At 44.7% G+C, this 27,658-nt stretch overlaps 1 protein-coding gene across 2 annotated transcripts in view; it reads right to left on the bottom strand.

Annotated features, from left to right (window-relative positions):
- The window catches only part of LOC144687692 (transmembrane protein 132C-like), a 1,088,236-nt gene that overhangs the window by 78,798 nt on the left and 981,780 nt on the right, over positions 1 to 27,658 (bottom strand). For both annotated transcript variants that reach the window (XM_078554107.1, XM_078554108.1), the window contains one exon: positions 1,307 to 1,512. In XM_078554107.1, the coding sequence (XP_078410233.1) occupies positions 1,307 to 1,512 (206 nt within the window). The remainder of the gene's footprint in view (positions 1 to 1,306; positions 1,513 to 27,658) is intronic.

Below are 27,658 nucleotides of genomic sequence, written 5' to 3'. Positions count from 1 at the left end.
GGGCGGGGGTGGGGAATTCCTCAGCCGAGAGTGCGCTCTTTCGCGCATGCGAGCACACTCATCTCCCTGAGGCTAAGTGCTGCCTCAGGGAGGTCGGCGCCAAATTTAAAAATGGTAAAGGTGTAAAAACAAAATTTCCCTAACATGTCCCCTCATGTGACACTGTCACATGAGGGGACATGTCCATCACTTTAAATCATACATTTATTAAATTTTTAAAAACCCTCATGAAACCTCATCCCGCCCGTGGATGAGGTTTCATGCTTTTTCTGAAGCCCGCCGGGGCTCCCGGCCTGCCCGCCAACCTTGAGGTTGGACGGTCAGATCCATTAATGAGGTTAATGACTTTGTCAATGGCCTCAATTGGCCGTTGACAGGTCGGCGGGTGCACAGCTGATTTGGCTGCACCCCCGCCTACCTGAAAATTGAAATGACACAGGGTGACGTTGGGAGTTCCTCCTGACATCATCCCGCGTCATTTTACGCATAGGCGAGCAGGTCCCACCCCCGACCTAAAGATCCTGCCCCATATGTTTGAAGCAAAAATTAAAGATTTTTCCATGATAATGATGCCCCATTAAGGCAATCAGGTCTGATATGTGGGAAATATCTGTATGAACCAAAAGTTTCTATTCTCTCTTATTTACTTATCTTTTTATATCTCTGTGGGTTAGGCATTTTCTCATGCGTTTGACATTACACACATGAGGTGTGAATGAGACAAAATGGAATTCCTTACTAAATTCAAAAAGACACTCAGTCAAAAAAAATTTAGTAAAATTCATCATCTTCTTGCGATGGGAATAACGTGTGTTTTCAAAACTAGGGGACATAAATATAATATCACTAATAAAACTAATAAGTGATTCAGCAGAAATTTCTTCACTCAGAGAGAGGGTAGAATGTGGAGCTTGCTCCCTTGTGGAGTAGCTGAGATGAATGGCAGGGATACATTTAAGGAGAAGCTGGATAAGTGCATGAGGGGCGAAAGGGAAAGAAGGATATGCTGATAGGGTAGGATGAAGTAAGGAGGGTGGAGGCTTACGTTGAGCCGAAACACCAGCATGGATCTGTTAGGCAGAACGACCTGCTTCTGTGATGTACATTCCATGTAATTGTATGTAAGGAATACTGTGGAACAGTTTCAGAATTGAATACCGCAAGCTGCTAAGGAGGGTGCTGTTAGAGGAGCTAAATACTTATTGGCCACTTAGAGCATGAGCTCTCTCAAATCCTGCATTTTGTATCTAAAATGAAAAGAAAAATAATGCAATCCTTTATATGTACATTGTCTAATCACTCATACCTTTTATCTGAGACGATAGGGACGCGCCATCCTTTGATTTGACTGAGTTCAGTGTCGGAGACATCAATCTGAAGGGGAAGACGAGGCACCCAAACAGTGATTTCCAACGGTGCACTCAAATGCTCATAAGTAAAATTGACAATGGCATTCACTTTGCCCCTCATCTCCTTGCCATTCACTAAGACATAGTCACATCTGTCAGAAACCTGTGACAAAGGGGAAAAAACCTAATCAGTACAACAGCATAGAGATGAAAATGTCACTTCACACAAGACAGGTACAGAGACTCAGCTGAGAGATCCTACACTCAAAACTGAGCACATTAATAATCTATTGAAACTTCAAAGCTTCTTGGCTGCACCAATCTTCTTAAGTAAAAACAAATGATTTTGAGAAAGTCAAGATATAGTCAAGTTATGACTTAATGTTTGTCATAATGTAAGCAGTCCAAGAGGTAATTATGAGTAAGAACATGAGAAAATACTGTCATCTTTTGATATATTAAGCTATGATGTACAACTGGAATCTTGATCTCAGCAAATTTATTTTTATTTGTTCGTGGGATGTGGGCATCGCAGCAAGGCCAACAGCTATTGCCCATCCCTAATTGCCCTTGAGAAGGTGGTGGTGAGCTGCCTTCTTGAACCGCTGCAGTCCATGTGGTGTAGGTACACCTGCAATGCTGTTAGGAAGGGAGTTCCAGGATTTTGACCCAGCAACAGTGAAGGTACGGCGATATATTTCCAAGTCAGGATGGTGAGTGACTTGGAGGGGAACTTCCAGGTGGCGGTGTTCCCATCTATCTGTTGCCCTTGTCCTTCTAGATGGTAGTGGTGGTGGGTTTGGAAGGTGCTGCCTAAGGAGCCTTGGTGAATTGCTGCAGTGCATCTTGTGGATGACGTACGCTGCTGCTACTCTGCGTCGGTGGTGGAGGAAGTGAATATTGTAGGTGGTGGGTGTGGTGCCAATCAAGCAGGCTACTTTGTCCTGGATGGTGTCAAGCTTCTTGAGTGTTGTTGGAGCTGCGCTCATCCAGGCAAGTGGAAAGTATTCCATCACATTCCTGACTTGTGCCTTATAGGTGGTGGACAGGCTTTGGTGAGCCAAGGAAGTGAGTTACTCACTGCAGAATTCCCAGCCTCTGACCTGCTCTGGGAATTCTGCAGCAAGTACCTTATCTCCTGACTCCCCAAAGTCTGTCCACCAAATTATTTACATACCAATCTTTTTTCATTATTTAAATACCTAAGTAAATTTAGAACTAAAATAGTGATATCTCAAAAATGCACCATTCCTAAATGCTGTGCCACTTCATAAAGGAAATTAGGGTCATCTTATTCAATGATACTGTTGGAATAATATCGGGATTAATGTAACCCAGCTCTACTTTCACCCACATAACCATGTCATCAGTGTACATTTAAACCAATTGTTCCACACGGCACTGCTTAACACTTCCTGATTCAGCTGAAACCATCACTGATCAGCAAGATACAGCATTCTACTGACAACATACTCAGAGCAACTGAAAAATCAACACATGTACATGGCAAGAAGTGAAATAAAACATATCAGCCTCCGTAAAGACCAAAAACATCAATTTTAGAACTCAGTCAAATATTTTCAGTGATTGCAAAAATATCACAGAAATCTTTCCTGAAAACCAATTGCAAAAAAAAAACCTTTTCTCTCCTCGAAATATGACTGATAGCAAAAAACAAAGACTCAGGAAAGATTTCATCACTGTATGATGCAGGACCCCTCGGAAATAACATGCACACAGGCTAGAGAGAAAACAGAAAGCTGGAAAGAAAGGATGAGACACAAGTGGGATGAAATCACCCGATATTAATAACGCACACACATGAACTTACATTATCCTTACTTTAGGGATGGTGTTAACCTAATCTAATAATGTACAGTGCAATTTCAACCCAGGAGAATACAAAGAGGCAAAGTAAAAGAAACAAAGAATAAAGTAAAGGGTCAAGACATTGTTACTCATTCACAGCATGGAGTAGGTGGAATCCTATAATTCCCCCTTTAGTAAATTCCCAATATTAACCGTGCCATCAGGACGAGGTGATGAGCCAGGAGGATGGACTTTCAGACCAGTAATCACAGAGTAGCCCAGTCGCTCACCTTCTAGCAGAAAACTTAATGGAACAAGCCATCAAAGTGGATATATTCAGAATGCTTAAATTGAGCAAGACTTATGTATCTGTTCTAGTATATAACTATAGTATATAGTAAGTAACTGTAGTTACTCAGAAGCACACCATAGTTACATAGCAGACTGGCAGTATAGTCTATCTATTACAGATACACATACACTTATATATATGGTTAACGATTGACCCAGTTCTGGTGTCCGCACTGGCCGATTTTTGTCGTCCCCACTAGCGTATTGCTTCTTTGGTCATGACTGATGCCCCTAAAATGTGCTGATGCCACAAGATGACTGATTTTTGTGGATCGTGGTTGCTACTGTGTTTGCACCTGAAGTTGGGGGTGAACGAATTTCTAAGTCACTGCATAGTTATTACATACTTCTCCCACAATCATTAAATCTCTTTTCTATGGGCGTTACAGGTCGGCTCTGTATTACATCCTTGTTTTCTAAAATGTTGGCCAACTTGTACTGAATTATAATTTGAAGATCTTAAACAATTACAGACATGGAGAATTCTATAAGCAGTTTAGCCATTGTTGTTGTAAAATATTGTGCTTTAGTCAATATTTCATTGTTGTTGTTAGTCAGCCATTTGAAATAACTGACTGCCTGAGGATTAATAAGAGAAACAACAAGAGTACACACCAACATATCAGAATCTAGGGCTGTCAATAACATTTTAAGATTCAGCTTCATAGCTGAATAAGCACAAGTAAGGAACCCAGTTAACGGCTCTAACAGATGTCGGACTATGTAAATGTTTAGATCAAACACACATCAGCTGACAGTGCATGGATTGAACTGTGTGTTTTTTGACCTCAATGGAATCTGAATTTGGTCTGTAGAAGCATGTATTTTTACTTTTTACTAGCAGCTGATAACTCGTGTATCAAATAGCATGTGAAAGATAGACTGGAGGAGGAATTAATTTGACAATTACAAGAGTTTTTCTGTAGAATATTTTAGTGGGAAAGATAAACTATCATGCATCATCGTTATGATGATATGTGAATAAGAAATAGGAGCACATGACAATTTTTGATCTACGTGTTCTTGTATGATGTATTTTAGAGGCTGTGATATGCATAACATGTCTTAGAGCTTCTAGTCTAATTTTCCACTCTATATACCTCTGGGCTTCCACTCATACATGTCTGGTTTTGTAATATTGGTGCATCTGGGATTGAGTACTGTTATCTCTGATTAGCTTGCTCACCACAAAAGGGCCTGTGAATGTGAGTATCAGGCAGGACTATCCCGACTACAAAAGAACGAGTGAAAGTGCTCTCAAACTATTGGAACCATTGTCTTGTTTTTTCTTTTACTTCTTTCGCCAATAGTCCACAATATGGGGAATCTTAAAGTCAAAGACTTTTACATAGTTACAGAGCTCCTTTATTAGCAATTGCTGCTTTTATATTTGTTAAGGTTAATTATGATAGAGTTACAGGAGTTTACAGCAGAAGAGAAAGGCATTGAAGCCATCATGACTGTGTGGCTCATTGCGAGAGCACTCCAAAACTAATCTCACAGTCCTACCATCTCCCAGAGCCTGTTATTTTTCTCAGCTAGAAATACTTATCCAATTTTCCTCTAAAAGACACAATAATCTCTGCCTCAACCACTAGCTGTGCATAAGCACTGCATGCTCCAACAACCACCTGTGTAAAGAAATTTCTCCTAATTGTTCAGTTTTCCTTAGCTGTAGCTGCATTGAAATGTGAAAATTTTACTCCAGGTCAGGTCTTGCATTGGCAGGCTCAACAAATAAGAACATTTCCCAGTATCATCACTGCAGTAACTAAGTAAATAGCACAGAAACAATTACTTTGACTCCTTCTTCCTTAATCAGCTATTCTCATTTAGGGCCTGTGAGTTGCAGAGGTATTAAATAGATTATTTATAATTGGCAGAATGGGAAACATAATAGATAGGCTTTTTGGAGATTAAAAAAATAGCCTTTTTTTTAATGAAGCAGGTTACAAATAAATATTTTTCAAAATATTTCAGATTGTTGTCCCCTCAATTCTTCCCCCACATGTTCACAAGGAGGAAGTAACTGGAATGGCCTTCCCAAGCAACACACCATACTGTGGAAATTAATGAACAGGGAAGAGGCAAGCGGATGTTGTGAGAATGAGGCTTCGTAGGAAAAGGTACAGAAAGTGAAGTTCACTGACACCTTATGGAGAGGCAAATCTATATCTGGTTCAGATGCTAACTTCAGAAGGTAATCCTGAATTAATTTAGACTCTAACAATGTTAATAATGGCCTTTTGACGTGAGTGTTGAATGCTGCCCAAACTGGCCCCATTGTAAAGGTGCCGGCCTATCGGATGGCTGGCAGCTCTGTCGTCTATAGGCACTATAGGCAGTCGCACCACATTGAGGTGCCCAGGTAAGTCTAGTTTTGTGGTTTTAGTGAAGGGGGTGAGGGGGGCCAAGTTTATGAGGCCAGAGGAGGCTTTAAAGGGGAGTGAACTGGGTGGTGTGCTTCTGATGGGTCCAGGGAGATTACAAAGGAGGCCCTCTTCCCTTTACCCGACACCAGCCCGCACAGCTAAAGCTGCTGGGCTTCCCTCATTGCGTGGACCTTCCCCCACCACAAGTAAAATACGAGTGGCAGTGGGATGAGGCACTAAAGTCACCATTAATTGGTTGGCCTCAATAGGCCTAAGAGGGGCAGCTTGGCCCCGCCTCCCCAGTAAAATTAGCGAGTAGGCAGATCGGCAGCAGAAAGGCCACTCACTGGATTTTACATGCCCCCACCTCCCCACCGCATTCTTACACTGTACAGGTGCGTAAAATCCAGCCTCTGGGTGATAAGGGCAACTAGAAAACGATTGAATCTTCAAATCGGAGCTCACTGTCATAAAATTAGATTTTCGTTATTTAGGAGTGAAATCAGGAAGCACTTCTTTGCACAAAGGGCAGTGAAAAGTCTGGCAGTTTCTCCCCAAATGCTTGTGGTTTTTGACCATTCGATCAGAGCTGTAAAGCTACAGAGATCTCTTCTAGAGGGAAAAGTGGAGAGCAGCAGAAAGAGGGATCAACCTAGGCATAGTTGGGGAAGCGCGTGTGGACAAGCTAGAGTGAATGTGAGGATGGCGCAATACAGATGAGCATAACATACCATGACAGCAGGTCTCCTGGTAGGAGTTGCTACAAGCAGGAGTAGGAGGAGGTGGTTGTGGGTGCTGGTCAGTTGTAATTTTCAAGACTGATATTGAGAGATTTCTGTTAGGCATTGGTATCAATGGGTACGGATCAAAGACTGGTAATGGAGTTGAGATGCTGATAATTGAATGGCAAAACTGGCTTAGGGTGCTGAGTGGTCTACTCTTATGTCCCTATGAATGTGACCTTGGCAATGATTGAGATAATGGGAGTAGAAAGGACACAGGAGCTGGGGAGACCAAGGTGTGGCCATGAATATGGACAGCAGAGTTTATGCAGAATAACAGGTTTAGGGAGGATGGTGCAGTTCAGTGAATTCAGAGGAGAATGTGAAAGGGAAGCGGGGGTGGAGATTAAAATTACAGAGGATAAGGAGTTATTAAATTCAGGGGTTGAGGAAAGAAAGAGGGAAGATATCCCAGAGAGAAACTCAAGATTAGGGCTTGGGTGCTGGTAGACAATGACGATTTTAAGGAGGTGTAAAAAAAAAGTGTTGGGGGGCAGGGGCAGGGGAATAGGCTGAGGTGCTTAGAGGAGGAAATGGTGTCAGAGGAGTAGGGAGAAAGACTTAAGTGCCACAATGCTGCCAAGTGTGAAGGCTTTAGTATGGGGTAAGGCATCAGCACCCATGAGCCAAATTTCAGTCAAAACCTGGATGTCAATACAATCAGCTGATACTAAGGCTTGGTGGCAGAACATTATGTCCATCATTGGCCATGTTAGTTAGGAATGACAAAGCTATGGAGAGAGTACAGAAGAGATTCATTAAGATGATGCTAAGGATGAATCAGGCCTCATGTATCAGGAGAGACGAGAGAATCTGGGGCGCTTTTCATTAGAGCAAAGAGGCTAAATGGGGATCTAACAAGGTGCTCAAAATCATGACAGCTCATAACAATACTTTGTATAAAAGGGACAGTAGGGAACTGTGATGGGCCAAATGAAACCTGGCTGAAAAAGAACAGTGCATGACCCAAAGAGAATTTAAAAGGGATATTCAGCTATAATGTTGCCCTGCTTGGTTGGCTCTGAAATATTTCAATATTACAATGCTCTTTACAGCCTATTTTCAGCCAAGATTGAAACCGTGGGCCAGAGCTAATTCTCCATTGCCAAATGTTGCTCACTCTACATCTGGATAATTGATCTTCTTAGAAATTTCTGTGAATTGTTAGCTGTATTAAGGGGGAGTCATTGATGTAGATGTGTCTCCCGTTGATTGATGTTATTATGCTCACAATGCATTGTCAGTGTTTCCAGCACATTTTTATCAGTAGGCCAGAAATGACAGTGGAAACGGAGTTTAAACCTGTATTTCTACAAAAGAAATGGGAAATGTGGTTCTGAGGCGATCTAATCAAATCACATTTTATATCACAGGAATGGAATTAACATTTGCAGATACAAACTGTTCCAACACATTCCCTTCGTTAGAAAAACCCAAGTTCAAGTGAAAAGCCTTAGGGGGCAATTCAGCAAGGTTTATGGGATTTCTCAATCAGTCGTGGGATTCCAGACATGTTGCTTGTATAATGCAGCCAAACAAACAACTGCACACGCACAAAAGATAACATTGAAACAAAAGAAAACTTTCGAGATGAATTTTGAAACAATCTGAAGTGCAGATCCAGAGAAATTTGTGAAGTACAATAGTTTACCGTGAATAGAAATGCAGTTCAAAAAAAATCCTCACATCAGTGTTTGTGAAAATCATCTGGGAGCTCAATACATATCCAGTAAAAGCCAAAGCACTCTCTGCACTATAAGCCAAATACAAGGCGTTAAAAACTGTATTTCTGTGTTTTGCCAGATTACCAGTCAAAATAATTCAAACAGTAAAATCTGAGCCTCAGACAGGCTGATCAACACATTGCGCTGGGTTTTAAGGGGAGCTGCGTGGGGGGAGCCACCCCAACGACCCTGGTGGCTGTCCCACAGCAATTTAATGCTTTCAGGCGAGACTTCAGCCCCTACCTCAGCAAGAGGTCCCGTCTCAGGCAGCTGCCAGCCAGTTGGATGGCCAGCAGCTCTGCAGTCCCAGTACCTCTGCAGTCCCAGCACAAGTGTTAGGCAGGAGCTGTGGAAGTCCCACCACACTGAGCAGCCCAGTTATGTCTGGGGTTGGGGGCCTCGGCGAAGGGGGGAAGGGGGTTGAGGGGTAGGATTCAAGAGGCTGGAGGAAGGGTTAAAGTGGGCGGATGACTTTGGGTGGGGTGTGCCTCTGGTGGGCACAGGGGCCCCACAAAGGATGTCCCTGCTCTTACCCGACACTGGTCCAGGGAGCTAAAACTGCCAGGCTCCCCGCAAGGTGTAGACAAGGCCCCACTGTGGATAAGTTACAGGCAGGGGTAGGATGAGGCCCTTTAGTGGCCATTTATTGCTTACGGGTCTCAATAGGCCCACGGCCATCAAGCTACCGGATGCCTTCCCCCCCACTGTACAATTTTAGACAGCTCGGGGATGGGCAGGGAGACCACCTGCTGGATTTTACGAGCCCCCCTCCCTTCAGGCACGCCAACAGGGGAGGGTAAAATCCAACCCGTTATATTTTATATCAGAGGAATGAAATTTGGTCAAATTAATTAAAGCAAAAACAACCAAAATATCTTTACATTACAAATCTTTTGCACTAAGGGTTATTATAGCGGAAGACCTCAATTTATTATCCTTCACAGGTAGTCCTGTTAATCCTAATGTGTCTTATCAAGAGGCAATTTAAGCATGAATTGAAGGCTAAAGTGACAAATCCTGATTTGGCAACATTAAAAACATCACAGTGGAAACAGAAGGTGGTTGTGCAGCCTGCTTCCACTGCATGGACCTCTCTTCAGTTCTCCTTGCAGATACATAGGGTCTAAGCCCCATAGATTTATTAGAACTTCCTGAGTGACTCATGTTCTGCTAAGTTAAGTAGCGTATGCAAGTGCACGTTATGTACAGCCTGAATCTTCGGTTTGGTGAGCGGGGGCGGGGCCCACTCACCAAGGCGTAAAATGACACGTGGTGATGTTGGGCGGGCATCTTGACGTCACCGCGCATCATTTAGATTTTCAGTTCGGCTGTCAAAGGCCTATTAAGGCCATTTAAGTATCAATTAAAATAATAAACTGAGCTGCCCGTCCAACCTTAAAGTTGGCGGGCAGGCAAAGAGCCCAGGCGGCCTTCGTATTTTTCATGGAACCTCATCCATGGGCCGGATGAGGTTTCATGAGGGGTTTCTAAATTAAATAAATGTTTTCATGAATGTTCACTGACATGTCCCAGCTCATGTGACACTGTCACATGCGCGAAAGAGCGCAGGCCCCGACTCAGGGAACCCCACCCCTGCTCGCACAGGGAGCGCTCAGCTCTTCTGGGCACACGTCACACTGGGCAGGCCTTAATTGGCCCGCCCGCGTAAAATGGCAGTGCGGACCTGATCGGGAGTGCCGATCGGGTCCGTCCCCGCACAACTCCCCCCCTCAGCAGGGGGGGGGAAATTCTCCCCTATACGTTTTAAAGGAAAGTGGATGAGGTCATGTGACTGCTGAATTTCAAGTTTTATTCATTAGGTGGCACTGTTACTAAACTTAAGTCCACAATGATGAATGACCATGCTTCGGTAGCAGCTTTAATGAATTATGCAGTTCATGTGCAATCCAAATGGGTTATTCTTTGTGTAACATAAACTTATGGAAATTAAATGCGTTTTGTCCTATGTATTAAATGTTCTGGTTACTTCACGCTCCATGGCAGCTGAAGAGTTTTTGGGGTTGAATTTCGAAGGGTATCGCCACAAATCTTTCACAGAAGTTGCTCAGAGTAATCGGGAGAACTTCTCCACGCAAATTAATGACATATGTTATGTGGCAAGGGCGCCTTCAAACAAGCACGTAAAGGAGGGATTGAAATAATTGGCATTTTAAAAATTGATTTTCTCAATCTGTTCTAGCATTCTGGCAGCTAATTAACAGATTATATTTCAGAGCACTGCACTGCAGTAATGGAAAAAAAAACCCAATCCTCCCTAAATACGTATTTGCAGTGTCTGAAATTTCATTCACCTGAGTCAAGTGATTTAGCCAGGAGAAGAACATGACGTTAATGTGGGGAGTGCCATTTCTGATGGTCCCTCATCGATTATCGGGAAACAGAGCGCAGCTGGGTAGCATCTGGTCAAGAGTGATGTTAAATTGCCTTCATTCAAAGAGTGATCATAACATGGGGTAAAATTTTTAGCTCGGTGGGCGGGCGAGTGCCCAACCCGACTGAGTGTAAAATGATGCGCGATGATGTCAGACAAGTGTCCCGACGTCGTTGCGCACTCACGCGATATTTCGGTCGGCGGGCACGCGCCGGGGTCGGCAGTGCGCCCGCCAACAATTAAAAGGGCTGTTAAGGCCATTAAAAAGTTAATTAAAAGGAACTTTTCACTGCCGGCCCAACCTTACGGTTGGACGGGCGGGATGAACTTAAATAAAATAATTTTTCATTAATAACGTGTCCCTGTTCAGAGGCAGACAGAGTCACGGGGGGGACATGTTTTATCATATTTATAAAATGCTTATTATTTTTTTTTAAAATCTGTTCATTTTCCTGAGGCAGCTCTGTGCCTCAGGGGAGATTTGCCAATGGAACTCGTGTGTATGCGCAAAGTTCACGCTCGCACTCCCCCCCCACCCCCGCACAGGCAGTGCCCAGCGCTGCCGCTCGCATTTCATGCTGGGTGGGCCCTGATTGGCCCGCCTGTGTGAAATCGCTGTCCGGCCCCGATCGCAGGTGGCGGCCGGCTTCCCGACTTCCCCCAGCCAAGCCTGCCCAGCATGGGTGCAATTCTGCCCATGGAATGCTTTACCACAAATGCAAATGCACAGCCTTTGTCAAACTGCCCAGTATACCTGTTGGCTGAGGTAAAGGCAGCCATTTTGGAACTACATGTCGAGTATTCTTTATCTGAAACCCTTGGGACGGATTGCGTTTTGGTGTTTAGATATTTTTGGTTTTTAGATCTACCATATATACAGTAGACCAGGCCAACTTACATTACAACAGTCTAAGTCTAGGCTAGCTATAGTCTGCAAATACTAGGTTGTTTCTCCATTTTCCACCTCTCACACACCCTACTTCTCACCTGTTAACAGTTATTAAATCTGTATATAATATTACATTGCTTTTTTAACATACAAATTAACTGCATAGCCTTTCAAAAAAAATGTTCGACTTTTGGATGCATTTGATATTCGGATGTGTGGATAAAGGATATTTGACTTGTATTAGGGGGATATTGTAAAGCAGGAGGCTGTCATCACGTTCCCTTGTCTCCTTCCCCCTCTCTCCCCTACATCATCTGAGATACATGTACTGCTGTGGGCAGGCTGCATCAGACAGCACGTTAGATCAGGAATCATTTAAGCATATTACTTCCTATTTCAGTTCTAATCTTTTTCCATATTGATAAGGAATGAAAGGTGAGCTGTTGAGAAATGGTTTCCTTATTTGTTTGTTTTAAACGCAGTTTAAATTGAGAGCAAGTAAATGCCTCACTTTATTTCAGAAATATGAACATGATCTCACCTTTAAGAACTGGAATTGCAGTCAGAAGGTTATTGATAATATTTACATGAAGACCTTGGTATGAATAAATAACAGAACGAGTGATTTTTCTTCAATGAACCATTAGTTTCATGGCCTTGTTATGTGGTTATGTCGCATCTATTCTAGACTATAATTCTCCCTATCCAGTAAATCATTTTGAATGTTCTTTAGATCAGTGCACAGACCTCTCCTGAATACGTACAGGTTTACACATATCAAACAGAAATTATTGATTCGCACAGCTGCTAATGCAAAATCATAATGTAAAAAATCTCAACCTTGTGTGCACTTCCAGCTGGTACTATTGGATGCCAATCAGGTGTAGGAATTGTGATCTATTGTTTTCCACTCACTGAGCTGACACCAACAACAAGGCCAAACTTAGTGATCCACCATCTCCACAATGGACTCAAACTGGCTCATTTAATCCTGCCATGAATTAAACCGGGGACTTTCCAGGTTATTAATGATTCTGTACCAAACCAGGATGTCTGTTCACCCACCAGAAGACAAGTCTAAATTAAAAGAGCTAGAAGGAGGCCTAGCTGTTTAGTACAGATGTTTAGTGACAATTCGAAAAGCAGTAAAGACAAAGGACATAAAATTCTACTGTGGGGGGCGGCAAAAACTTTTTATTGAAGTCAATGCAAAGAATAATTGAACAGGATTTTTTTTTAATGGGTGGCCAATCCAAAACCAGCCATTTTGGGATCTCACTGTACAGATAGGAATGCAGGGAATCCCAATACCGGGCAGAATTCCGAGCTCGGCCAGTGGCTGTGTGCCCGACCCAATCCGGCGCAAAATCACGCGAGATGACGTCGGGCAAATGTCCCAACACATCCTGCGCTCGCACGGTATTTTGGTTGGCGGGCGCGCACAAAAGTCGGAAGCACCCCTGCCAACAATTAAGAGGCCAATTAAGGTAATTAAAAGGTGCAATTGTCTCCCATTTTCCATGGTCCATCCAACCTTATGGTTGGCAGGCGGGGGAATCGGCCGGGTAGACTTAGCATTTTTCATGAAACCTCATCCAAGGGCGGGATGAGGTTTCCGTTATTAAACGCAAGAAAAATATAAATCTATGGACAGCATTTTTATCATGTAGATGTTCAGGTGACTGATTGTGATGCTTGCACGTCCTTTTCCTGATTTTAAAATCTTTATTTAATGCTTTTCAGGTCTCCGGCTCCCTGAGGCAGCTCTCTGCCTTCAGGGAGCTCTCGGTCAGCGCCCGCCCTCCTCCAGCCCCCACCCTGGCAGTGCTGAGCTTCTCAGTGCGTGTTTCACGCTGGCTGACTGTTAATTTGCCAGCCAGCGTGAAATCGCGGCCAGGGGCTGATTGTGATCAGTGGTCCATTCCCTGGCTGACCCCAGACCCACCAATCGCGCCCACCCGCCAACCTAAACATTCTGCCTGTTGAGTACAGGGATACGTAAAGAAATACAAGGATACATGAACATTTGAAATAGGAACAAGAGTTTGCCATATGGCCACTCAACCCTGCTCCAACATTTAATTTAATATAATCATGGCTGATCTTCAACATCAATTCCACTTTCTCGCACGATCCTGATATCCCCTGATTTCTTTAGAGTCCAAAAATCAATTGATCTCACCCTTGTATGCATTCAGCGACTGAGTATCTACCACCCTTAAGCATAAAGAATTTCAAAGATTCACAGCCCTCTGAGTGAAGAAATTTCCTCTCATCTCAGTCTTAAATGGCCCATCCATTATCCTGATACTCTTTCACTGACAACCCTTCGTTCTTTGAACTCCAGAGAGTAGAGGCCAATTCTACTCAATCTTCCCTCAAAGGACTGTCTTCTCATCCTAGAAATCAATCGAGTGAACCATTGGTGCATCCCCTCGAGGGCAGTTACATCCTTTCTTAGGTTCAGAGACCAAAACTCCACATGGAGTTCCAGGTGTGGTCTCACCAAAGCCTAGTACAATTGCAGCAAGACAACCTTATTCTTGTATACCAACCCTCTTTCACTAATGGCCAGCATACCATTTGTCTTCCTAATTGCTTGCTGTACCTGCGTGATAGCTTTGTGTGTTTCAGGTAGAACACCCAAAACCTGTTGAACACCAACATTTAATAGTTTCTCAGCATTTAAAATATTCTGTTCTTCTGTTCTTACTAACAAGTGAACGGCCTAACATTTCCCTACATTATACCCTAACTGTCACCTTCCTGACCACTCACTAATCTATCTATTTTCCTTTGAAGACTCTTTGTGTCTTCCTCCCAGCTTACTTCCCCACCAAACATTGCATTGGGAGCAAACTTGAAGGCATTGCACTGATCCTTAAGGCACTCATGAGTAACAGCCTGCCAACCTAAAAGTGATCTGTTTATTTGTACTCTTTGCTTTCTGTACTTTAACCAATCGCCTGGCCATGCTATTATATTAACCCACTCAACCCCATAAGCCCTGATTATGTGCAACAATATTTCATGTGATACCTTATTGAATGTGTTACAAAAATGCAAATATACTATATCCACTGGTTCCCCTTTATCTAGCCTGCTGATTACATCCTCAAAAAATTCTAATAAATTTGTCAAACACCATGGTCCAAATTTTGCCCTCGCCAGGCAGGCACGTCATATGGGCACGGGAACGGCAATGAAGCCGACCGCCGCCCACGATCAGGGCCCAACATGGATTTCACGCTGTCTAGCCAATTAATGGCCAGCCAGTGTCAAACATGCGCTGCAGCACTCAGCACTGCCAGGGTGGGGGCAGGAGGAGCGCGGGCACGGAATTGTACGCATGCGCGGGGGTGCACGCATTAAAAGCTTCTGGGGCACAGAGCTGCCTCAGGGAGCTGAAGGATTTTGAAAATAAAAAATCAAGAATTTAAAAATGTCAATAACATCTCCCCTCATGTGGGTCTATCACATGAGCAGGGGCACGTTAGAAATTAGTTTGAAAAGTTATTTTTTAAATCACCGATCGAAACCTCATCCCGCCTGTGGATGAGGTTTCGCAAAAAATCCAAAGGCCGCTTGGCCTTTTCACCTGCCCGCCAATTGTAAGGTTGGACAGGCAGCGAAAAGTTTCATTTAATTAGAACTTTAATGGCCTTAATAGGCCTGCTAATTGTTGGTGGGTGCACTGTCGACTCCCGTGCGCACCCGCCAACTGAAATATCGCGCGTCATTTTTAGTTCGTTCGGTTTGGGCGCGTGCCCGTCCAATGAGCGCAATATTCTGCCCCATGTCCCTTTCATAAAACCATACTGACTTTGCCTAATTACATTATGGGCAGCATTTTATGGCTCCCTTGCCAATGGGTTTTCAGGTGGGAAAGGGCCACAGGATTCACGGGGTGGCTTTCCCGCTGCCTGCACGTTGGCCCACGGCCTGTCTGTAATGTTATGAAGGGTGGGAGAGGCCTAGGACTGCCTGCCTGCCTGCCCTTGCCCAAACTGCTGCCCTAAAGTGGCCAATTTTGAGGCTGGGCAGGAGGAGTTCAGAGGCAGGGAAAAGCTCGGCAGGTTACCCTGCTCAAGCCTCAGGCGAGAAAGTGGGGGCGCCTCCCTCAAGGACCCCCCTTCCACATTGGATGTTCCCCCAGCAACCAAAGGTCTGACCCCACAGGTGCTTCTTCCCCCTGCCCACCTCTGGTCCTCAGCTCCTCTCCCCGGGCCTCACCTCTCCACCCCCCACACCCCCCACACCCCCCACAACTCCCACACTTACCTGGTCCTAGTCTCCGGGATTTAGAATCTGGGGACGGCTTGTAGCCTCTGTCCTGGCCACTGCTGTGCTGCTGGGCTACAGAGCTGCCGGATAATCAGATTGGCCATCAGCTCTTTGAGGAGGGGCTATCACCCAAGTGGGGGGTAGAAGTTCCTTCTCCAGCCAATTAATGCTCTTCGGAGCGTTTAATGTCAGTGGGGTCGTCGTGAAGCATTCCCCGCTGACTCTTCAGGTGGCGAGATGGGAAACTCCGCCATCCGAAAAATCCTGCCCTATGAATTTCTATGCACACTGTTATCACGTTTTTTGCAGCATTTTCCCAATGATTGATGTCAGGCTAACTGGCCTGTAATTTCCTGTTTTCTTTCTCCCTCCTTTCTTAAATAGTGGTGTTACATTTGCTACCTTCTAATCCATTGGGGATGTTATAGAATGTAGGAAATTTTGAAAGGTTACAACCAGTGCATCCACTATCTCTGCAGCCACCTCCTTCAGAACCTTGGAATGTAGGCCATCAGGCCCTGGGGATTTGCAGGCTTTTAGTCACATTCATTTCTCCAGTACTTTAATTTTAATCATATCTATTACCACAATTAAAACTTTGGTTCCCTAATATCTCTGGTATGTGTTTTGTGTCTTTTACTGGGAATATGGACACAAAGGGCCACATTTTCATGCCTCCATCCATGTCAGAACAGATGCGGGAGGTGGATTGAAAAATGGCAGGCGGGACCCATTTCCAGGATTCCTGTCCCTATTCCTGCTATGTGGGATCTTTATGGCCACAGGATAAAGGTGCAGGTAGTGAGCCTGCATGCAGCAATCCACCCTTCCCTACTCCTTTGTGGGTGTGGGTCTTTTAGGTCTCCTGTTGTTTCCATGGAGTCAGACGAGTTTTGTTAGGAGAAGTGGTTCATGGCGCCTCAGGAGAATTGTGAATCATGGAGGAAGCCTAGTTTGCAGTTGGAAACCTTTTGACACATAAGTTCAAAAGATCTTGCCAACTTCAAATGTCATAAATAGATGCTATATGATAGATTAAGTATACTTTTACTGATCATAAGGCTCTGTCCTTAAAAGGTAAGTAACCATTAAATTGACCAGCATTGTGTAAATGTTCAGATGCATTAGAATACTTTCTTCAGTGGATTTAGTGCTCTTATGCATTCAGCAATATTTAGAATCAGATATTAACATGTCATCTGGAACCTGTGCTTTGATTTTTACATTGGCTTAAAGGCCAGACATCTGTTGAGCCCTTTAAATAGCTGAACAGATTCCTGACTTCTTTGGTTGAAAATCTATCTGTTGAGCCTTTGAAAAAAATGAACACAATGGCCATCCATTCAGGAAACTCCAAAGGCACTATTTTATTGAGTTACAAATGCTTGACTGAGCTGCAAGTCCCACTAATGGATTTAGCTCAGCAGAAGTTGTTTAAACAACTGTGAGGGGAAGAGATCTTTATTTGACTGAAAGTTTTATGAGCAGTTAATAGGATTAAAGTTCTTTGAAGAGGTTTTTGAATGGCTGTTTGTTTATTTTGACAGACTTATGAGCACATAAAAAGGGTGAGTTATTTTTAAAGGGACTTTGAATGGCTGTGTATTTGATTGTCAGTTTTATGAGATCCTCAGAAGAGCGATTTGTTTTAAAGTGGGGTTTGAGTGAATGATTATTTAATTATTTCATGAGCATTTCAAAGACTTTCCATTGTTATTATAGGGCTCATGAGTTCTGTCCATAGTGATAATGTGTGAGTAGGTACGGAGGGAGCATGGGAGTAAAGCTGGGGCATGGGATACAGTGGGGGCATGGGAGCATACTGGGGGCATGGGGGTACAGTGGGGGCATGGGGGTACGGGGGCTTTGGGGGAATGGGAGATTGAATTTTCCACATAGCCGGGTAGATGCCAGTGTGGTAGCCATATTGGAACAGCTTAGCTAGGGGTGCATCAAGTTCTGGAGCACAAGTCTTCAGTATTATTGCCGGAATATTATCAGGGCCCATAGCCTTTGGAGTATCCAGTGCCTTCAGCCATTTCTTGATATCATGTGGAGTGAATCGAATTGGCTGAAGACTGGCATCTGTGATGCTGGGGACCTCTGGAGGAGGCCGAGGTGGATCATCCACTCGGCACTTCTGGCTGAAGTTTGTTGCAAATGCTTCAGCCTTATCTTTTGCACTGATGTGCTGAGCTCCCCCTTCATTGAGGATGGGGATAATTGTGGAGCCTCCTCCTCCAGTGAGTTGTTTAATTGTCCACCACCATTCACAACTGGATGTGGCAGGACTGTAGAGCTTAGATTTAATCCATTGGTTGTGGAATCACTTAGCTCTGTCTATCACTTGCTGCCTATGCTGTTTGGCACACAAGTAGTCCTGTGTTGTAGCTTCGCCCGATTGATGCGTCATTTTTAGGTATGTCTGGTGCTGCTCCTGGCATGCCCTCCTGCACTCCTTATTGAACCAGGGTTGATCACCTTGCTTGGTGGTAATGGTAGAGTGGGGGACATATCGGGCCTGAGATTACAGATTATAGTTGAGTGTAATTCTGCTGCTGCTGATGGCCCACAGCGCTTCATGGTTGCCCAGTCTTGTGTTGCTGTTTGAAATCTATCTCATTAAGCATGGTGGTAGTACCACACAACGCGATGGAGGGTGTCCTCAATGTGAAGATGGGACTTCGTCTCCACAAGAACTGTGCAGTGGTCACTCCTACCAATACTGTCATGGGCAGATGCATCTGCAGCAGGCAGGTTGGTGAGGATGAAGTCAAGTTTGTTTTTCCCTTTTGTTGGTTCCTCACCACCTGCCGTAGACCCAGTCTAGTTGCTATGTTCTTTAGGACTTAGCCAGCTCGGTCTGTAGTGATGCTACCTGGCCACTCTTGGTGATGGACATTGAAGTCCCCCACCCAGTGTACATTCTGCACCATTGCCACCCTCAGTGCTTCCTCCAAGTGATGTTCAACATGGAGGAGCACTGATTCATCAGTTGAGGGAGGGCAGTATGTGGTAATCAGCAGGAGGTTTCCTGGCCCATCTTTGACCTGATGCCATGAGACTTCACGGGGTCTGGAGTTGATGTTGAGGGCTCCCAGTGCAACTCTTTCCTGACTGTAAACCGCCATGCCCCCACCGCTTCTGCTGTGTCTGTCCTGCTGATGGGAGATGACACCCCCAGAGATGGTGATGGTGGTGTCCGGGACGTGGTCATTAAGGTATGATTCCATAAGGATGACTGTGTCAGGCTGTTGCTTGACTTGTCTGTGAGACAGCTCTCCCAATTTTGGCGCAAATCCCCAGGAGGACTTTGCAGAGTCGACAGGGCTGAGTTCACAGTTGGTCAATGTTGGTCATTAACCTAGGTCAATGCCAGGTGGCCCATCCGGTTTCATTCCTTTTAGACTTTTTAGCGGTTTGATACAACTGAGTGGCTTGCTAGGTGATTTCAGAGGACATTGCAGAGTCAACCACATTGCTATGGTAAGGACAACGACTTTCCTTCCCTAAAGGACGTTAGTGAACCAGATGGGTTTTTATGACAATTGACAACGGTGTCATGATCATCATTAGACTTTTAATTCCAAATTTTTATTAAATTCAGATTTCACCACCTGCCATGATGGGACTCCAACCCGAGTCCCCCGAGCTTCACCCTCTGTTTCTGGATTACTAGTCCAGTGACAATACCACAGTGCCATAGCCTCCCCCAAATAACATGTATAATATATAATAATAACTTGAGGATAGCCAGGCAAAAGGCCCCACCAGTCTGAGGGGAAACTCCTCTGGGGAATCATTGGGGCAGTGAGGGCTGCCTATGCTGCCCTCACCCACCCCGAGCTGCCACAGAGAGAGACCGCCTCTGTGAAGCTGGTTGTTTCCCCACAAGGTAGGGGCCACCCTAACCCCAGCATCTAACAGGCAACCCAATTAATGCCCCCTAACAGGGGCCTTCATCATGCAAACCAGTTGGCTGGCTCCATGGAGTGGGCAGCCAATCCATACCCCAGTCTGCCTGCTGCCCACTACTGGGAAACTTCCTCAGCAATGGGCCTATGTCAGGGAGTCATTCCGATGTAGTTCCCTGCTAATTTATTGGCCCTCCCTTCTCTGTTTCTGACAACTGGGAGCCAGTCAAATTTAGGCCTGTGTCTCTGTATTAAAGCCATTAATTTATCTATCTTGTTCTCAACATTTTGTGAATTCGGATAAAGTGCCTCTCATTTTAACTTTTTACCTTTTTACCTGATTTGTCCTTATTCGCACAATTACTGTTAAACTCTTTTACCCTTCCTGTCACAGTCTACTTATCCTTACCAAAATCACTACAATGCTCTGTAGCATTGACTTTTTTCATTAGGTTTATATATTTCCCCTTATCTGAACCCTCCCCTTCTTACTTCTGAGGTTAAAGGCCTACCTGCAGACCTAGTTGCTTGATTCGCCAGGACACTGGTTCTAGCCCAGTTTGGGTGAGCCTTTCTTAACGGAATAGCTCTCTCATTTTTCATTGTGCTGCTGCCATTTCCTCATGAATGCCTGTTTTCCATTGCACTCCTTCAGCCACACATTCAGCTATTTGATCTGTTTGACCCTGTGCCAATTTGCATGTGGCTCACATTGTAATCCCAAGATTATTATCTTTGAGGTCCTACCGATTAATTTAGACCCTAGTTCCTCAACCTCCCTCAGCAGAACCTCATTCCTCGTTCTATTTATGTTGTTCTTTCCTGTCGGGGCCCTGAAAACTGAATCCTTCCCCTAAGGCTACAAGTTCTTCTCCAGATGTTAATCCTAGCACCAGGTAGGCAACATAACGTTCTGAACTCCTAGCTGCTGCAGAGAGCAGTATCTATCCTTAGTATGGAGATATCCCCTACAGGATACATCCAGATTATGAGGATATCCCAGTACATACAGGAATATAGGGATATTTAAGTGCACACTGGGGTACAGTGTTGCATCATTTGATGCCTAATTTAGAAGGCTTGAGCATAATAAATTAACTAAATGAATGTTACATATTTTCCTTGGAACAGAGGTGGCTGAGGGGAGATTTAATTGAGATTGTTTTAAAATGGATGGGAAGGGCCTATTTACTTTAGAAGAGGGGTCAGTGGCTAGGGAGCATGGATTTAAAATGATTGGTAGAAGGATTAGAGGGGAGAGGAGGATTTATTTTTCACCCAGAGGGTTGTGGGGGTTTGGAACTCACTGCCTGAAAGCGCAATAGAGGCAGAAATCCTCAACTCATTTAAAAGCTGTCTGGATATGCACCTCAAATGCCATCACCTGCAGGGCTACGGACCAAATGCTGGAAAGTGGGATTAAGCTGGGGGCTCGTTTTTCAGCCGCACAGACACGATTGGCCAAGTGGCCTCTTTTTATGCCATAAATTTTGTATGATTCTATGATGCATTTTTAATTGTGAGCTCTGTGCATTTCTTCTGTCCTTTTCAATGCTGACACACCGATTCCTAAATCTCTCATGTTGCAATATTGCCTGCAATGTACATCCTCTTAAAAATAGTGGATTTTTACATTAAAATTGTAAGTTTGAGGAATATGCAGCCATTATGAAGTCGCATAAGTTATATTAATAGTCCTTATTTCAACCAACATGATAATTCACACACTACCGACTTTCTGTCTCTTACAGTCCTGAATGCTTTTTAAGGGTAAGCAGGAACAATCAGTTTTTTGTAGCTTTCAGGAACAAATGCAATTGCTGTCAGTTATATACTGTAAATACGGTGTCATTTCTGGCCCAAAGAGGTGCCATAACTGTCCTGAGGAATCTTTAGTCACATTAATCAGCCATAGTTATCGCTAACAGAAGATGCAATTATATTACTACATCAAACAGACTGATGTATCTCGAGAACTGCCCTTGAAATTAGCACTATACTCAGGCAGTTATAATTAACAAGTGATGGGAGGAAAGACATAATAAAGCATCATGACAGGCTCTATTGAATATTATGCACATTTTCAGATTGATCGAGGACTATGTCCCTCACAGCACTTTCTTATTTGAAGCTAGATATGTGTGAATAAATGGCAGTGGTTCAGCCTCAGTGGATCAGCATTCGTTGACAGAATATCTCCCAGGCAACCTATAGTTTGTGGCACTGACCAACACCTCATTCATCACAGTCCAAATTCAATGTTTTCATTCTTATTTTTAAAGCCTTTGTGAACTGAAAATCCAACGCGAATGTGTTTACCCTCTGGGACACATCTGTGAAGTGTCGTTTTCTGCCCATTTCTAATATGTGAAGGCTAGTTCCACATTGTTACCAGTATAACAGAGCTATTTGTTTAACCTTTAGATTTCAAACATAGGCCTGGATTTTCACAGTCTAAGCAGCTCTGGGGGAATTTAAAAATGATGGGCAGGACTCAATTCCAGGATTCTTGCCCCCGTTCCCAGCACCTCCTATTTTTGCTGGCACAGGATAAGGGTGCGGGTAGCGAGCCTGCACCCTGAACACTTGATCTGGCTGGCTCAGTTGCAGGGGCAGATCCTAGACCCTGCAATTTTCGTGGAGTTGGGCCAGCTTCTGGTGACTCGTGATTCACGGTCCCTCAGAGCAGTCGTGAACCATAGTCTAGATTCGGGAACATTTTGAAAGGTAAATTCAGAAGGTCTTATTCATGCCCCTCCATTCCAGCTCAGTGCCAACTCATGCCCCACACCCACCCCTTGGCCCTTTATAGGCCCCATGCTAACTCATGCCCCACACCCACACTCATGGTCCGTCATTCACTCTATGCCAAATCATGCTCACAATTAGCTGGGTCTTTTGTAGGCAGGCTCCTGACTAACTTTTTAGTTGGGGGCATGGTGAACACGATGCCCTGTAAAATCCAGCCCATAGTTTCTAAATACTGGGTTGACATCTGGCAGCAAAGTCATGTCCAGATGGGGTGGCCATTAGCTCAGTGATATTGTGCTGAATTTTCGCAGAGTCGGAGAGACTCTGTGGACCTTTAAAAATGGTGGAAGGGGCCCAATTCTGGGATTCCAGCCTGATTCCTGGCACGCCCAGTCTTCGTCAGCGTGGGATAGGGTTGTGGGCTGGTGTGAGTCGTGAATCCACACCCTGAGCTCCTGACCTGTCCGGCTCCATTGAGAGGATAGGCATCTTCTAGCCCCCACAGTTTTCATGGAGTTGGGCCAGATTTTCAAGGAGTGGTGGGTTAGGGCCCCTCAGATGTGCTGTGACCACAGAATGGATGAGGAAGCCTTTTGAAATTAAGTTCAAAATATCTTACCCTTGCCCCCACACCAACCTATGCCCCTCCACCCGCCCCAATGGCCTTTCAAATCCTCCATGCCAACCTATGCTCCTCCACTCATTTCCAATTACACTTCAAACCCTACATGTCAACTCATGCCCCTCTACCCACCCCCAATGACTCCCCATACCCTCCATGTTAACTCATGCCCTTTTCCCACCCCCAATGACTTCTGACACCCTCCATGTCAAATCATGCCCCTCTACCCATGCCAATGGTCCATAATACCCTCCATGCCAACCTATGACACTTCCATGCCCATTCACTTAGTATACATTCTGTATAGGACCAATGAACCCTATAGTAACAATGGCATGTGTTGAAAAGCTTTTAAAAATCATTCATTCATAACTTTCTTTAAAAAAAGCTGTTTTACTACAGCCCTATAAAAGTGTCAATCACCCAGACCTTTAAAGTATCAATAGCAGAAACAACAAGAACTTGACACCCCTTTATTTTTTGCAAATAAACATTGTGCAATTGATCAAATAGATAAAAGAGAAAGAGCTGTTAATCGAATAATGCTTTCCCTTGGGCGCAGCTGTTTCAACAGACTAATTGATGTTCTGGGCTGTCAGCCAAGAATGCATAATGAGGGGCATAAGTTGGCATGGAGAGTATGAGGGATGATGGGGTGGGTAAAGGGACATCAGTTGGCATGGCTGGGGCCTGGGGACTGTGGGTAAGGGTAACAGGGTGTGAGGGTTAGAGGGCCTAATATTAAATAAAACAACTGGACAAAGTCCCAGAGCACCAAGGCTGGCCTTTTAACCAGCCTGCCTTGGTACTTTTCAGCCCCTCCGGATGCCTCCGAACTGCTTCTGTGGGGGGAGGGGCAGCGGGCCCAACTCCTGTTAGCGCCTACCCTCCTTGGAATGAAAATCTCATCTTTGCAGGCACTTTCTCCCGAGGCAGGTGAGTTGAGACAGGAAATTTCCCGACTCCCGCTACCTGCCTCCCAGGATGAAAATCCAGCTCACTATAGCCCCCTCCTATTCAGAAGAACTGGGTTTAGCCCAAAATGCCAGTTCTGCACAGTGAGTTGACGTCCAGGTAATGTCCATGGGTGCAGGTGACTCCTGCCCTCATTGTAAAGTGCCGAGGGTGCTCTTAATCCTTGGTTACAGCCCGTCTAGGAGAAGGTACTCTGAAGCTGAAAGTCATGATGAAGGCATCAGGGAACCATTTAAGCTCTGCTTCCTTAGAAAATGGTTCAAGAATCAAATGTGAGAGAATTGAGTTAGGACCTGCTTTAGGGCAGAACCCAGCAGATGGGTGGGATATATACTAACTTGTAAATCAGTTAAATTTAGTGACCAGTATATGTTCATTGATACAAACAAGTTTCGATATGCAAAATTCCAAGAGGCCACTCACTCAGCAGTTACTAGTTCAGTTCACACACCACGTGAAAGGCATCATCAGTGTCAACAGCAAATACTCAAAAGAAAGTGCTGGGCAGCAATTTCTGTACAAGGTATTCCATTTTCGATATTTTAAAAACTGAACAAGACATTTTCAACTCCCCAGTTGGAAAATCCAGGGGAGAATTTTTAGCTCATCAGGTGGGCGGTGCCCGATCCAACCAAGTGTAAAATGACACGTGATGGCGTCGGGCAAGCGTCCCGACATCATTGCACGTTTGTGCGATATTTTGGTCGGCGGCAGACGCCACTGCCGACAATTAAAAGGCCTATTAAGGTCATTAAAGTTCTAATTGAAAGAAATTTTTCACTGCCCGTCCAACCTTGCGCTTGACGGGCAGGCGAATAGACCAAGCGGCCTTTATATTTTTTCAGGAACCTCATCCACGGGCGGGATGAGGTTTCCAACAGCAAATAAGGACAAAATAAAAATTTTAACATTTCATTTATAACATGTCCCTGCTCATGTGACAGAGTCACATGAGGGGGCATGTTTTATAACATTTTTAAAACCTTTATTTTTAATGTTTTAAACTGTTCATCTCCCTGAGGCAGCACTGTGCCTCAGGGAACTTCTCCAACGTGCACCCGCGCGCATACACAAAGTTCATGCTCGCCCTCCTCCACCCCCCACACAGGAGGCGCTGAGCACTGCCACGCGCGACTCAAGCTGGGCAGACCTTAATTGGCCCACCGCCGTGAAATCGCGGTCCGGCACTGATTGCGGGCGGCGGTCAGCTTCACAACCATCCCCACCCACCTCCGCCAAGCCCGCCTGAAGAGGGAAAAATCCTCCCCGCTTATAAACTTGGGAATGACTGGTACTGGTCCAAACTGGTCTTGCACACCTCAAAATAGAACTCCAGTTCGGACCAGTACCAGTCATTTCCTAAGTTTTACTGGTTTTACCTTCTGGGAGGGTAGAGTGTCTTGTCGGCTATTTTGGCATTCAGAGTTCCATTTGCATCCAATGACATGAATTAGTGCAGGGGGAGCAATATACTACACATAGGGAAGAATTTTCCCCCCGTTGGGGGGGTAAATGCAGGAGCAGGCGTGGGCAGGTGCGCCTCCGATCGGCGTCCCCGATTGGGGGTGCGCCGCCATTTTACGCAGGCGGGCGGGCCAATTAAGGCCCACCCATTGTGACGCCCGCCAGGAAGCGCTATGCACTCCCTGTGTGGGCGGGGGGGGGGTGGGGGTGGTGGTTTCCCTCAGCCGGGAGTGCGCTGTTTTGCGCATGCACACGAAAGAGCGCACAGACCTCCCTGAGGCTAAGTGCTGCCTCAGGGAGATCGCTGCCAAATTCAAAAATGGTCAATGCACAAAATTTAAATTTCCCTGACACGTCCCCTTAAGTGACATTGTGACATGAGTTGGGACATATCCATCACTTTCATTCAAACTTTTATTAAACTTTTAAAAACCTACATGAAACCTCACCCTGCCCGTGGTCCTGGCTGAGGCTAAATAAATTACAACTTTTCATAAACATATTTCAAGATATGGAATTAATGCTGTGAAAATTCTGTGGCAAGGGAAGAAACAAGAGTTAACATTTTGGGTTGATCTTTCATCAGAACTGGAAATGTTAGAGATGTAACAGTTTTAAGCAAGTGCAGAGGCAAAGAAAGTGAAGAGGGGAAAATCAAAAGGGAAGGTCTGTGATAGGGTGGAAAGCAGGAGATGTTAAATGGCAAAAGGGATGATAGCGCAAGACAAAAAGAGATGGTAATGGAACAGGAGACAAAAAGATGGTCTAAAGGAAGTGTAAGTGGAAATGGCAGAATCATTGCCAATAGCTGCTGTCTGAAAAAATGGAAGCCAATGTTAGATCTGAAATTGTTGAACCCCAATGTTGAGTCCAGAAGGCTGTAATGTGCCTAATCAAAAGATGAGGTGGTGTTCCTCCAGTTAATGTTGAGCTTCATTGGAACAGTTTGGAGGCCAAGGAGAGAGAGATCAGAATGGGAGTGGGGCAGAGAATTAAAACGACAGAGGTATTCTACCACTCAACCTGCAATTGGCCTCCCTGATGTACAGTAGACCCCATTGTGAGCCGTGAATACGAAAGCAGCATACGAAATTGAAAGAAGCACAAGTAAATTGCCATTTCACTCAGAAACATTGTTTTGGACAACAGACAATGAGAAGGGAGGAGGTAAAAGGGTGGCTGTTGCATCTCCTGCACTGGCGTGGGAAGGTGTCGTGTGAAGGGGAGGAGTGTTGGGGGTGATTGCAGAATAGACCAGGTTATCACAAAGTGGATAAACCCTTCAGAATGTTGAAATGGAAGAGGAGGGAGCGGATGTGTTTGGTTGTGGCATCACGGTGGAGGTGACAAAAAATGGCAGAGGATGATCTGTTGAATGTGGCTGGTGGGCTGGAAGGTGAGAACAAGGGAACCCTATCATGGTTCTGGGAGGGAAAGAAATGGGTGAGAGCAGAAGTACAGGAAACGGAACGAACACAGATCAATAGCCTATCCACAGAAATGGAGACAGAGAGGCTGAGGAAGGGAAGGGAAGTGTCAGAGATGGGCTATGTGAAGGTGAGGGAAGGGTAGAGATTGAAAGTAAAATTAATAAAATTTTCCAGTTCAACTACTTGAAAGGAGAGTAATTTTGGGCAGGGGTAAAAATAAAAACAGGTTTTCCACCTGATCCCGTGGGATTCCCATCCGGTGACTCAAGTCAAAATTAGCCTCGATGGATTTGATTTTCCCAATAGTTAGAATGAGGAAGCTGAGGATCATCAGACAAGATAGCACAGAGAAAGCGGAGGTAAGACAGAGGTAGTAGAGCTGGGTATCATTAGCATACATATAAACAGTAAATGTTTATGATGGAAAATTGCTACTTAACAACCTGAACTTTGATTGGAATTAGGAATAATTGCAGGTAAAATGGAATTGCTCTTGTCTAACAATGGGAAAGTGTCTACGAGTGACAAGATTTTGCATCAATTTCTGCCA

Source organism: Cetorhinus maximus, chromosome 12, assembly GCF_964194155.1.
Source record: "Cetorhinus maximus chromosome 12, sCetMax3.hap1.1, whole genome shotgun sequence".
NCBI lineage: Eukaryota > Metazoa > Chordata > Chondrichthyes > Lamniformes > Cetorhinidae > Cetorhinus > Cetorhinus maximus.
Note: the sequence above shows the minus strand (reverse complement) of the source record. Positions and strands in the feature narration are given on the sequence as shown.